At 40.0% G+C, this 12,495-nt stretch overlaps 1 protein-coding gene across 7 annotated transcripts; it reads left to right on the plus strand.

The window, feature by feature from the left end:
- The first annotated feature begins 1,122 nt into the window (after positions 1–1,122).
- On the plus strand, positions 1,123–12,494 carry ZNF639 (zinc finger protein 639). 7 transcript variants are annotated; one of them, XM_042799137.1, is made up of 7 exons: positions 1,123–3,547; positions 5,175–5,298; positions 5,647–5,748; positions 6,132–6,199; positions 6,751–6,858; positions 7,723–7,860; positions 8,127–12,494. In XM_042799137.1, exons 4-7 carry the CDS (start codon positions 6,142–6,144, stop codon positions 9,272–9,274), a joined length of 1,452 nt encoding a protein of 483 aa, XP_042655071.1. In that variant the 5' UTR covers positions 1,123–3,547; positions 5,175–5,298; positions 5,647–5,748; positions 6,132–6,141; the 3' UTR covers positions 9,275–12,494. The 7 variants fall into 7 exon arrangements, with proteins under 7 accessions (XP_042655071.1, XP_032862282.1, XP_042655074.1 ...); XM_033006391.2 differs by having other exon boundaries at positions 7,723–7,854; XM_042799140.1 differs by lacking the exon at positions 1,123–3,547 and adding an exon at positions 4,451–4,497.
- The last annotated feature ends 1 nt before the right edge of the window (position 12,495 follows it).

The following is a 12,495-nucleotide window of genomic DNA, read 5'->3' on the forward strand; positions in this document are numbered from 1 at the left end:
GTTTGAAGTCCTGTATTCTCAGGCTTGAAATTTTGAAAGTGTTGTCATTGCAACTGGCACCATAATCGCAGTAATGTTCGCAGAATCGCACAGAATCATTGAGGTTGGCAGAGACCTTTGGAGATCATTTAGTCTAGCCACCCTGTTTGAAGCAGGGTCAGCTAGAGCAGGTGGTCTGGGACATTGTCTAGTTGGGTTTAGAGTCAGTCCAAGAAAGAGTCCACAGTAAAAGTTTTTTCCTAATGTTTAGATGGAATTTCTTCTATTTCACTGCCTAATGTCCTTTTAGTGGGCAGCACTGAGAAAAGCCTTGACTGTCATCTTTACTTCTCTCCGTCAAGTATTTATATACATTGACCAGCTACCCTTGAGCTTTCTCTTCACTAGGCTAAACAATCCCAGCTCCCTCAGCCTCCTATCCTATCTGTCATCTTCATGGCCCTTCACTGGACCTGTTCCAGTATGTTTGTGTACTGGCTTTGTACTGGGGAGCCCAGCACTGGTCCAGCACTCCAGGTGTGGCCTCACCAGTGCTGAGCACAGGGGTAGGATGAAGGCTTACCTCTCTCGACCTGCTGGCAATGCCCTTCCTAAGGCAGGCCAGGATCCTGTTGGCATTTTGGATAAATAGAGCCCAGCAGGGTGTAATCCCTTGATGCTTATATGTAACTTTGAAGCTGGTAGCAGTTACACGTCTGCATCAAAAGGAGAGTATAAACACCCACAAATGCTTGAATTACCTTTTAAGAATGAGACAATTCTCTTTGAAATAACCACTACGGGGAGGGGGGGAAATGTTGCCATGTGTATGTCATTCTATAATAAAGGTCCTGTGGTAATGTAGTTAGGAAGCAAGACATTTTTAGTAATAATGGGCCAAAAAAATATTGAAGATGCAGCAAGATGCATGTGTTGTCATAATGAGAATAGTCTTGCAGTACTTTTCAACAACAACAACCACCAAAAAAAAACAAAAAAAAACAACCCTTTTTTCCCTTTCTGCTGTGCTACTCAAGTAACAAAAGTTTGGCCTATGATACTTACTGTAGTTCATGTTCATGGGAAACTGTAAAAAGTCTGCTTTTTATTTATCTTTGCGATCTGTATCACATGCTGTTTATTAAAAAAAACCCTACTTTTGTTTGGTTTTTATCACACTTCTGAGTGTTAATGTATATGCTAACAAGTAAATTAAAATAATATGGTTGGTACACTTGTGAATTCTGAAGTGAGAATTTAAGGAGTTGTCGGTCTTGGAGGTATGATTTGGTGTTGCAGCTCTGCTCTTGAAAAAGGCTAGAAGAAAGAGGTTAGAAATTGTATGCATCAGTTAATTTGGGTGGGGAACAGAAATAGAATTTGCATTATTTATGGATGGGAAGTCCTAGATGCACATGTCATTCATTCTTGTACACATTGAGCCTCAAAATAAGTAACTTATTTTAGGTGTGCGATATAAAAATTGTGATAAGAGAGCAGATATTATCGAAATAATTCAGCTGGATGATTTTAAAGTCCCTGCTAAATCAATCTGGTTTGTTTTTGAAAAATGTCTTTCATGCTTTCATTACTGAAACTATATTTAAAAAAAAAACAAACTAGGTTGTATTTTTGTATTCAATAGTAATTTTGAAAGAGTGAGAAACATTTGGGGAATTAATGGTGACTATAAGAGCATGGGGCTGCAATGGAGTTGCTTATTTCAACATGTTGGTCTACTTTGGACTTCAGTTGCTAACAAACTGTTATTGTGAGAGGGATTTGAGCTTTCCTCCTGAGAATTTCACTTTTTGGGAGGGGTCAGGGAAGTGTCATTTTTTAATCAGGTCACTTCTACACATCTTTGCAGTAAGCATTAAAGTTTGTACGTTGGTCAGTTCTGTTTCAGATCACCACTGCCTAGCTTTGAGAAGGTCAGTGTTCCAGCAGGTGCTCAGTCTGCACTGGGTCAAACTCCGTAATGAAAGGTGAACATCATTATCCCTACATTTATTTTGAATCTCAACCTGAGCTCTAGTCTAGAGAGACTGAATCAAAGTATGGCTCATGATTTTGAAGTAGCTAGTTCAGTAACCTGAACTAACAGATTAAATTTCTGTTTATTACAGTGTAAGGTGAGTTTTACCTTTTCTAGTAACTATGAAATGGTTATGAGTGCATACTACTTTGTTTTTAAATGCACAGGATGGTTCAGGAAAATGCGATCATCAGTTCTTGTTCAAATGCAAATTTTAGACTTTACTGCCATTACAGTGGTGTGATTTTTGTGGTAGTTCTAAGTCTCAAATCCTACAGCACCAAAAAATTATGGAAAACTTGCAAAATAATGCTGGTGAAACAGATGAATGATTTGCAATGTGGGCAGTTTACTTTAGCACAGGAATCTCAATGAGCCCTCCTGATCTTATGCTTACAAATCAGCCTGGTTTCCAACGTGCATTGAAAAGACTTGATCCAAAATCTGAACCCATGTAACGAGAGCAAGAAAAATGATGATAGACAAAATACCTCAAATAACCTCCTCTATGTCCTTTTAAACATTCATCTACCATCAGCAAAGGTTATTGCTGTGAGCTGCGCTTACTGTATTCATTGAAGAAAGGGTTTACTCCATTTTTTTGTTAAGAATACATCCTCATAATTGAAATGAGCATCATCTGTGTTGTCCATTTAAGTAAGGTGAATATCACACAGGCTTTTCTGTATTTCCAGTTGGAATGGGTTCTGAGTGATTAAAACCTGATCCAGAGCTGTCTGAACATCCCAAGTATGTGGTGGTTTAGAAAACAGGCCTCATTTAGACTTTTCTGTCTAGAGCTTTGATATCATTGTTTGATGCCCATGACTTTGAACTGGATCTGTGGCTTCAAAGAGGATCCTCCTCAGATGTTTTTCTTTCACTCAGCCTTGTCTTAACATCTGACATAGGTGTTGTTGGGTGGTGCTGCTCTGTGTGGAGAAATAATCAATCAAAAGGTACAGAAGATGCCTTGTGCTTTGGCTAGCCTGAGTTTGTCTTGCCAAGCAGGACTGAATTCAAAGCAAAGGATTGGTTTTGCTTTTTTTTTTTTTTTCTTTCCCTTTCTCTTGGCAAATTACGGAGTTTTTAAGTTCTCATTACTGCCCTCCACTGGGAACTGGGGAAAGTTGTTTTGTTTTGTTTTTTTAATATTTACATGGAAACCACTTGGAATAGGAGAAACATGTGAGGATCCACCCATTTGGGTGGCTATAGCCAATTTATGAGAAGTTTGCTGTCCTGGAGACACCTCAGCTCCTGTGGCAGTAATAAATAGCAGAGAACAAAATGAACTGGCATGTCAAGATCTTGTTCAATTAGTAATTCAGCTCAAGAGTGAATAGATACACTGCATATGTTTAATTTCTGAGGGCTCAGCAGTGTGCCTTCAAAAGGATAGCTGTACTTACATTCGTGCTGCTTACCTTCAGAACTTATGTGTGATCACAGGATGAAGCTCTTATACTGCTGTAATGAAATTGCATCCCCCTAAAGACATGTTTCCAGCTTTCAGGACAAAGGCTAAAGGTAGGATTTTATAAACCAAGTAAATCCAATCTCAACTTCTATCTAATGAATAAAACTGAGGCTAGAAGCAGGATATAATTTTTTTACTAATCAGTGGAGCAACAACATTAGAATGTTGTGGATTCTCTGCTAATTGAAAGCTTGATCTTAAAATTAGGTAAATTCTGCTCTGGCTTAGCCTGAATAGCTCAGTGAATTGAAAGCTTGGCACAATTCCATGATCTGTTTTAAGTCATGAAACAAAGTTACTGTAATGGTCTCCCTTGTGTCTTCAAAATAAATGACTTATTATTTTGAAAAATAAGATGCTGTTTGAAATACTCTGCTTTGTGAAGAAATAGAACTTACGTTTTTTTCCTGTGGCTTAAAAAAAAAAAAAAAGTGAAGATGAAATGAGCAAAAAGGGGGATTCTCTTGTGATTATGAATGTGGAAAATTTTGAGAAGGGGAAAGTTGCTTCTTTTAATTCTCCAACCCTTATTTTACATTGATTTTCATATACACTGTACAGCAGCTTTCAGCAACAGCTTCTGCCTTGATACAAAAAGTTAAATGTTGTAAGAGGTTTTGGCTTTGACACCAACCTCTCTTGTGTGAAATGGACTGTTGTAGGGTGATGCCACCTGCCCGCCCTCTCTAAACTTAGGCTCCCAGTTGCCCCGTGCTTCCCCAGCCCAGGTGTGAAAAGGTGCTGGTGAACTTCTCAGAGCCTTTCGTTTGCAGCGGCGGGATGCCAGTATATACGTATAAATTAAAAGACAAATCAAGGGTTTAGGTTAGGCCCCGGCCCCGTTGCTATGGCGACGGGGGGGGGGGTGTGTGGGTCACAAGGCGCCAGCGTGGCCGCCAGAGGGCGCCCCGCCGCCCGCCCCGCCCCGCCCCTTCCCCCGCGGGGAGCGCCGGGTCCGGCGGCGGCCGCGGCCGGTGGCGGGCGCGGAGCGGAGCGGAAGGTGAGTCCCGGCGGCGGGACGGGAGTGGAGCGGCTGCCGGCGCCGACCGCCGCGCCGGGGGTAAGCCCCCTGGCTCCGCCTGCCGCTGTCCCTCGCCCCGCACACCCGCCCCCCCACCTCGCCCCGGCGCCATTTGAAGCGCGAAAACCCGCCGCCCCGCGTGCCCCCCCCCGCCGAGGGAGGGAGACTCATGCTCCGCCGGGGCTGAGGCGGGGCCGGGCCTGCGGCGCTCTCCGGTGGCGGCTCCGGGCTGGGCCCTCTCTCCCCGCCGCCGGAGCGTGGCCGCGGCCTCACCCCTGCCCCCGGCTGCGGGGCGGAGCGGCGCCTTTGCCGCGCTCCCGCCTGCGGGTGCCCCCGCGCAGGCCGCGGCCGGCTCGCTGGGGGGGCCGGGGGAATCTCGATTTTTAGGGCCGTTATGAGCCTTTCCTGTAACGGCGCCGAGCAGCTGGGAAAGACGTACTGGGGAAAGCCGGTGGAGATGAGTAACGGGCGTTACTGTCCGCTGGGCCGATCCGTGGGGAAAAGGTTGAGCAGCGTTAACTGGGTTAAAACTGGCTATCTCCGTACAGTGTAGGTTCTTCACAATCAGAAAAAGCGATGAGGGTATCTTAATACTTGTAGATCCATGATACAATGTTAAAACCCATCTAATTCTTCCCTATTATTGTCCCTTTCAGATAAAACTTAAATCCAGACAAATTACTGCATCTCACGAGAACAGCATTTACTTGATGAGGGGCCTTTTTTTCCTGTTCTCACCTCTGTAGAATACCCTGGGCCCGTAAGCGCTCCAGTGTTAAGGTAAACCACATCAGATTCCATGTTTGCAGCCCTTCTTAAAAACTATCTTGGTCAGTGTATAGCACAAGGATTTTTGGTGTCCTCTCCAGATGTTTTTCTGTTGTCAGGAGCTGCCAAGTGTGGCAAAAGCCAACTAACCTGGGACAAAAGGAAAATAAATAATGCATCTACCTTATTAATTTTGATATTCAAAACCAAAATTAGCATAAACTTTTTATGTTGTTTTCTAGCTTCGATTTCCATAGCTTCATTTTTTGTAATACTTGTGGATCTGATTCTGTTTTGTTTTGTGTTGTTTTTCTTTTGTGTTCAAGTTTTAAAGTGTTTTAAAATGCTGTCACTCCATAGATGAAAATCTTCTCGAAAATGTATTTGCTACATTTGAAAGCAGTACAGCCATCAACTTCTTAGCTGCTCTGTTTGCTGATACTGAGGAGCCCAGGATTTTTGGTAAGAACATGACTTCTGTTAGTATTTTCAACATTAAAACTTCACCTGAAGGACTCTGCCTCAGAATATCTGGTCTCTGATAAAACGCAACAGGATGCTGGAGATCACTGAGTACTTCAGTTCCTACCTGTCTGGTTTTATGGCAAACATTATTTTATTCCAAGTCAGGAATATGAAACTAGACTTCAGTACCTGTGTACATTTAAGGTGTTCTTAACTGTAACAAAATGGGCTGGGGGCAAGAAAGGGGAGCAGGAATAAAATCTTTTGTGTTAAATGTGCGAGTTTTCAAAATGTGTGTATTGTTTCATAAAGTCTTGAAAGATAAACTAGATTACAAACAAGTCTAATTCTTGCATGTTTTCACTTTACAATTAATGTAGACTATTCAAAATGAATGAACATCCTAAAAAGAGGAAAAGGAAGACTCTACATCCTTCTCGATATTCAGGTCAGTCTAGAGCTTGAGTTATGTATGCTTTTAATAAGTTTATTTTTTCTGAGAATAATTACTTTATGAGAAGGGACTACATGTGCTAACACATGGGAAATCAGTAACATAAATGGTGGGATAAGTAGTCTTGGTCCGAATGTATTGAGTACCCACACTACATGCTCTGTTGTTAAGCCGCTTTCAGTCAAAGCATCGGAACACTTCTGTACTCCTTGCAAATTGGGAAACTTGCTCAAGCTACAAAATGAACACATAACCCATAAGAGGACGAATTTTGTAAAAGTTGGGATGGGGATGTCCAGAAGTGTTCAGTGCTGAACAGTGTTCCTGTTGCTGTCTGCAGTGGGAGTAGAGTTTGATAACGACTGTCTCAGATACTCCAAACAGCAGGAGAGCAGCTGAAAGTTGTAACTCACAATGGGAATGTTATCAGGCCAACACAGAAGTCTTGCAACCCAAGAAGTAAAAATGCAGCTAGTAAAGAGGATTTTGGTGAACATGAAAGACATATGTAGCTACATTGATGTGTTATTTCTTTTGCTGTTTAGATTCTTCCGGTGCAAGCAAATACATAGACAACAGTGGAATTTTTTCTGACCACTGCTATAGCGTCTGTTCTATGAAACAGCCAGATATAAAGTTTTCTGAACACAGAGGTAAGAGTGCATTCTGGGGTCTTGTGCTGCAATTTTTTACTAAGTGTAATTTTTTACTAAGCTCCTATTCATAGAAGTAAATACAATACAAAATACCGTGCGGGTGACCTCTAAGCATTGTTGTGATCTGATGTGCCTTAGATTGATGGAAGCTTGTTTAATTATTACAATTGAAATAAAATTTTCAAAGTAAAAAAACAGTGACGACAAAAAGATCCTTTAGTTTTACTGCAATTATAATGATGATTACACGTCTTTATCTAAATACCTGCCAGATAGGTAACACAGAGCTGATGCAAATAATTCAAGAGTTGGGCTGGAATTTACCAGCAATTGCATTGAACTGTATTTGTATTTATGGAAAACAAAATGCTTTTTTATACAACATCCACTACTGGATGTAAAGTTCAGCAGAGCAAATGTGAGGATGAATTTTTATTATACTTCTTTTCACTCTAATAAATTATCCAGCAAGTCTCCAGAACTCTTAGACAGTACTGTATTTAGAAATGTAACGTTTGGAAATATTTAAGAATATTTTTTTAAATTACGTCTTTCAAATGTAAAGTTTCATTTAGGGGTTTTAAGTTTGTTTTTTCCAGTATAATCAACTGGCTATTTTGTGCTGAAATCTTAAGACAGAGTTGCCACCTTCTTAATTCTTCTGTTGTCTTTTGTACATATGGAAATAATTTCAGATATTTATTGTTACTTTCTTTAATGTTGGTTATCATGCGATTAGTATATAAATTTATGCAACTAGAATAAATAAACAGTAAATCAGATCTACGGTTAAATCAAAGAATCGCAATGATGCTAGTATGGACAAATGATGAGAAGAAAATCCTCCACTGATCTTTGCAGGTAGATTCCACAGTCCTGCACAGAGCCTGGACACAGATGATGATGGGAGCCCAGTGCATGCTGGCACTTCTCAGTGGGCCCATTCAAACGCTGTGGGGTTTCACTATACAGACCCTAAAAAGAAAGAGAGAGGTAAAGGTCAGTATGTATTTGCTGCTTAGTTGCTGGGAAGTCAGAGAGCACGGCTGATGGCTTTTAGTGTAACTTTTTTGCTTTGACAGAAGAGGTGAAGGATTTGTAGTTTACGTTGTTTGTTTGTTAGTTAAACATAAAACACAGTCTGGCTGGGGAAAAAGAATTGCTTTTTGCATTTGTAAGTTGCTACAACTAACTGAAAAGTTAAATGTGGACCCAGGTGTTTTGCAGAGTTTTTTTAACCTTTTGCTATCTATTTCCTCCTGTAGATAAAGGTACTAATAATGGCATGTGCAGAGACTTATGTGATTCACCTATATTCAGCGACAGCCCTACAGAAGAAGAGAAACCTCTAGATATTCAAACTGTAGAAATCTCTACAACAGAAGTGAATGCTGTAGAAGTTCACGATATAGAAACACAGACTGTGTCACCTGAGAAGCTAGAAGCTGAGGACCTAGAGGAAATCCCTCTGGAAACCTGTAAAATCTTTGAGAAGAACCAGGCTTTGAATATCACTGCTCAACAGAAATGGCCTTTGCTGAGAGCCAACAGCAGTGGCTTATACAAGTGTGAGCTCTGTGAGTTTAATAGCAAGTACTTTTCTGATTTGAAGCAGCACATGATCCTGAAGCATAAGCCGTGTACAGACACTCATGTCTGTAAAGTTTGTAAAGAAAGCTTCTCCAGCAAAGTGCAGCTCATTGAACATGTGAAGCTACATGAGGAGGATCCGTACATCTGTAAATACTGCGATTACAAAACAGTGATATTTGAGAATCTGAGTCAGCACATAGCAGACACTCACTTCAATGACCACCTTTATTGGTGTGAGCAGTGTGACATGCAGTTCTCCTCGAGCAGCGAGTTGTACCTGCACTTCCAGGAACATAGCTGTGACGAGCAGTATTTGTGTCAGTTCTGTGAGCATGAAACAAATGATCCCGAAGATCTGCATAGCCATGTGGTGAACGAACATGCGTGTCGGCTGATAGAGCTAAGTGACAGCTATAATAACAAGGAGCGTGGACAGTACAGTCTCATAAACAAAATCAGTTTTGACAAATGCAAAAACTTCTTTGTATGCCAAGTGTGCGGCTTTAGGAGCAGGCTGCATACGAATGTCAACAGGCACGTAGCTATTGAACATACCAAAATATTCCCTCATGTTTGTGATGACTGTGGGAAGGGCTTTTCAGGTATGTTGGAATATTGCAAGCATTTAAGCTCTCATTTATCTGAAGGGATTTATTTGTGTCAGTACTGTGAATATTCAACAGGACAGATTGAAGACCTTAAAACTCACTTGGATTTCAGGCATTCAGCAGATTTGCCTCATAAATGTACTGATTGTTTAATGAGGTTTGGAAATGAAAAAGATCTTTTAAGTCATCTTCAGATACATGAGACAGCATGATGACTTTTTTTCCCTGTAATCAGTTTGTTAGAACTGGAATTAATTTCCAGTCACTGAAATGTGATATTAAATACAATTTTAACAGCAACTGTACAATTCTAATGTTTTCATCTTTGTATCAGCAAAGCATGTATAACAACCTGGTATTATGAATTTCCTTATCTAGAGGTGTCAGTAGGAATAATCACATTTACGGTGTGATGGATCAGATTTTGGGGGAAGGGACAGTTAGACTAGTTGCATGTTGTGATTGCAGTTCTGATGGTCATCCCGCACTTCCACATCTGATGTACAAGACCAGCTCTCTCAAGTTTACAAAGGGACAAAGAGAAAGCCATCATCTAGTTCCATGCTTAAGTAACGCCCCACCAATCTCAATTGCATATCCAGCTCATGTTACCCTCTGTGGCAGCAAGTCATGGTGCTGATGTTTAACAACTTGCACCATCCTGCCAAAGATGAGGGTGTTCCAAAAGTTCCCAGGCATGGATGTCTCCAAATTGACATACCAGCCTCCATTTCCCACTTCATACTCTGGATAAGCTTTAAAAATTGTTCCTGTTTTTCTCTTGGGGTACCTATCTGACCTCTTTGTTCAGTGTTTAATTTCAACTCCTGTCTGTGGAACTATCCGACAACTGACTCTTCCATACATTTACTACAGACCTCACACATCATTTTTGTCTCTTCTATTTACCTTCAGTTCCTATCTTTTAATGCACCAAGGAAACACATTGCTGGTGTGTAGACTGGGTCATGTTTTAAGGAGTAATCGTAAGGGAATTTGCGAAATGGTCCAGCTGAGAACATACGAAGTGTGATTTTTCTTATCTAAAATCCTAATTTAGTTCTCACTGAAATGATGTATGTCACCAACCTCATTTAGAGCAAGCTTCTATTAGTCTATAATTATATTTCATAACTCCATACTTATAATTAGCTTTCCACTGCTAGTAATTGGAGGACTATTATTTTAATTCTGTAAAATTAAAACTTTTCCTATATACTGGCTTAAGACACTGATAAGTACAAAAATGTTAATAACTTTAATGACTTTCAAATGATTTTACACATCTGTTCAGATTAGATAGTGCTGTCCTGCCACTATAATCATTGTGAGTTATTTTTTACAATTCATTCTGTAGCTGTATTTCTGAGTGGATAGTTGGACAGATAAAAATAAGGGTGAGGTCATTTAGGTTGTGCTAGTTATCAGGGTGAAATTACCCATAAATTAGTGGTGGAGTTCACGTTTCTGCATTGATTGTAAATTTGTAATGTAAGATTGTCTAATGCAAGCTTTGTATAGATATAATTAATGTATAGAACATTTCTTGATCAGTGAGATTTGGTGTTACCAGCTTCAAAGCATGCAAGGGTCTTTGCATTTGATTTTTAAAGCTAAGGATAAAAGTTGGCAGAATATAGTTAGTTAGAATATAGTTATGGAAGTTCCAGTTTCTAAAGATAAATTTCTGGAAAATCTGCTATGACCCAGTTGGTGTATATTTCTTTGTAGGAGGCAAGACCATTTTCATAATTCTAAAATGCTGATTAACTACTAAATCTTCCGTGTAGTCACTGAAAAGGGTAACCTGATGGTGTCCTGACTGTATTTTATTAGTCCATTGTATAGAGAATGACAATGTCTGATAGAATTGCTATTTTTTTTATTTTGAACACATTCATCCTGGCTGGCTTAAAATGGTAGCAGTAATATAGTTAACAAAGCACTAAGAAGAATGACTTTATGTATGGAAAGTTAATTTTGTTCGTATGGGTATAACCGAGAGGGGGGAATGCTGGTTCTCTTAAAACCCTGCTCTTGGTGACAACACACAAGTGGAATGGCACAGTTGAGCTCTGGAGGGAAAGTCACTCCAGGGGTCAGTGACCAGAAGTGGAAAAAAAGACACTTAAAAAAGCCCCCCAAAATAAATAAGTGGGCTGAAGAAGGATGTGTGTTTGTATAGACCAGCATTGTGTCCAGTGCAGAAAGGTGGTCTCTTGTGAAAGCACAGAGCCCTGTGATGCAGAAAACTTGCTTGTTGACTCCTGAATAATTTAAAGTCTATCACTGAACTGTGGTATTTATAATCACTTAACTGGGAATTAAAATAATACCCCATAGGAATGTTACAAAGTCAAATCATTCCTAGATAAAATGTGCCCTACAGTCTCTAAGTAGGAAGTATATTCAAGTTTGTCATAGGTTGGATTTTATGAGGGACTAATGTCAGTATTTTATTTTTAATATCAAATGGAAAGTAAATGGAAATGTACAGGCGTAGCTTGTCTCATTTTACCTTAGCAGGAACACAAGTAGGGTATCGGCTTCCACATGATCAGCATGCTAAAACAAGAAAGATATTAAGTAGTAGATAAAATAGGTAATGAGTGGAGTCTATCTAGAAGTTGGAAGGCTGAAAGGAATGAATGTACATGCCAAGGACAGTATGTTGTCCCCATCAAAGGGAAGAGGTTTATTTATGTGAAGCATGTAAGTGGAAGGTCAGCGCTCTGACATTGCTGCACCGAGGTGCACCAAGAGCACGTGCGTGCAGCTGGTCTGATACTGCCAGAGACTGAAGTTGTCTTTAACCCTATAGCTTGAGTGATTCATCTCAGTCTTGAACGAGGGAAATTAACTAGTAATCAGAAGTATGCCAGTATTTTTTTTTTCCTCTGAGACACTCCATGAGTGTATCAAATTCAGTTGTTTGTTGTTCATTACATTGATGCTTGCAACATTCATCAATTTCAGGAACAGCTTTCTAACTAGAAGCTATACAAAATCACAAGGTTGGTTTTGGAAGTAAATTTTATTTGGAAGTAATTTTTATTTTCGATTCTTTGCTTTTCAGGCTTTTGAGCCTTTAGATTAGGTATGTCCTGTGTAGGTCAGCTTCCTGGATCATGTTTCTTCCTGAGAAAATAACGGTTTTATATGAAAGATTGACCTCAAAATTTAGATGGCACAAATTATTTACATGGCACCAATTATTGCAAGAACTTAAAATACAGCAAATTAGTAGTTCTCAATGTATTCTCTGTAACAGGTGTCGTTTATTTTCATTGTTTGCGGCTGTTCTCATTTTCTTACGCTCTTGTATCAAATGGATAAATTATCAGTGCTTTTTAACTCCTGAAAGTTCTTCGCGTTTGTCCTTTTAGCTGACTTTGATTAAACCATGGCGCTGACACTACGCACGAACCCACAG

Source organism: Tyto alba, unplaced genomic scaffold (assembly GCF_018691265.1).
Source record: "Tyto alba isolate M040663 unplaced genomic scaffold, T.alba_DEE_v4.0 Super-Scaffold_10, whole genome shotgun sequence".
Lineage (NCBI taxonomy): Eukaryota > Metazoa > Chordata > Aves > Strigiformes > Tytonidae > Tyto > Tyto alba.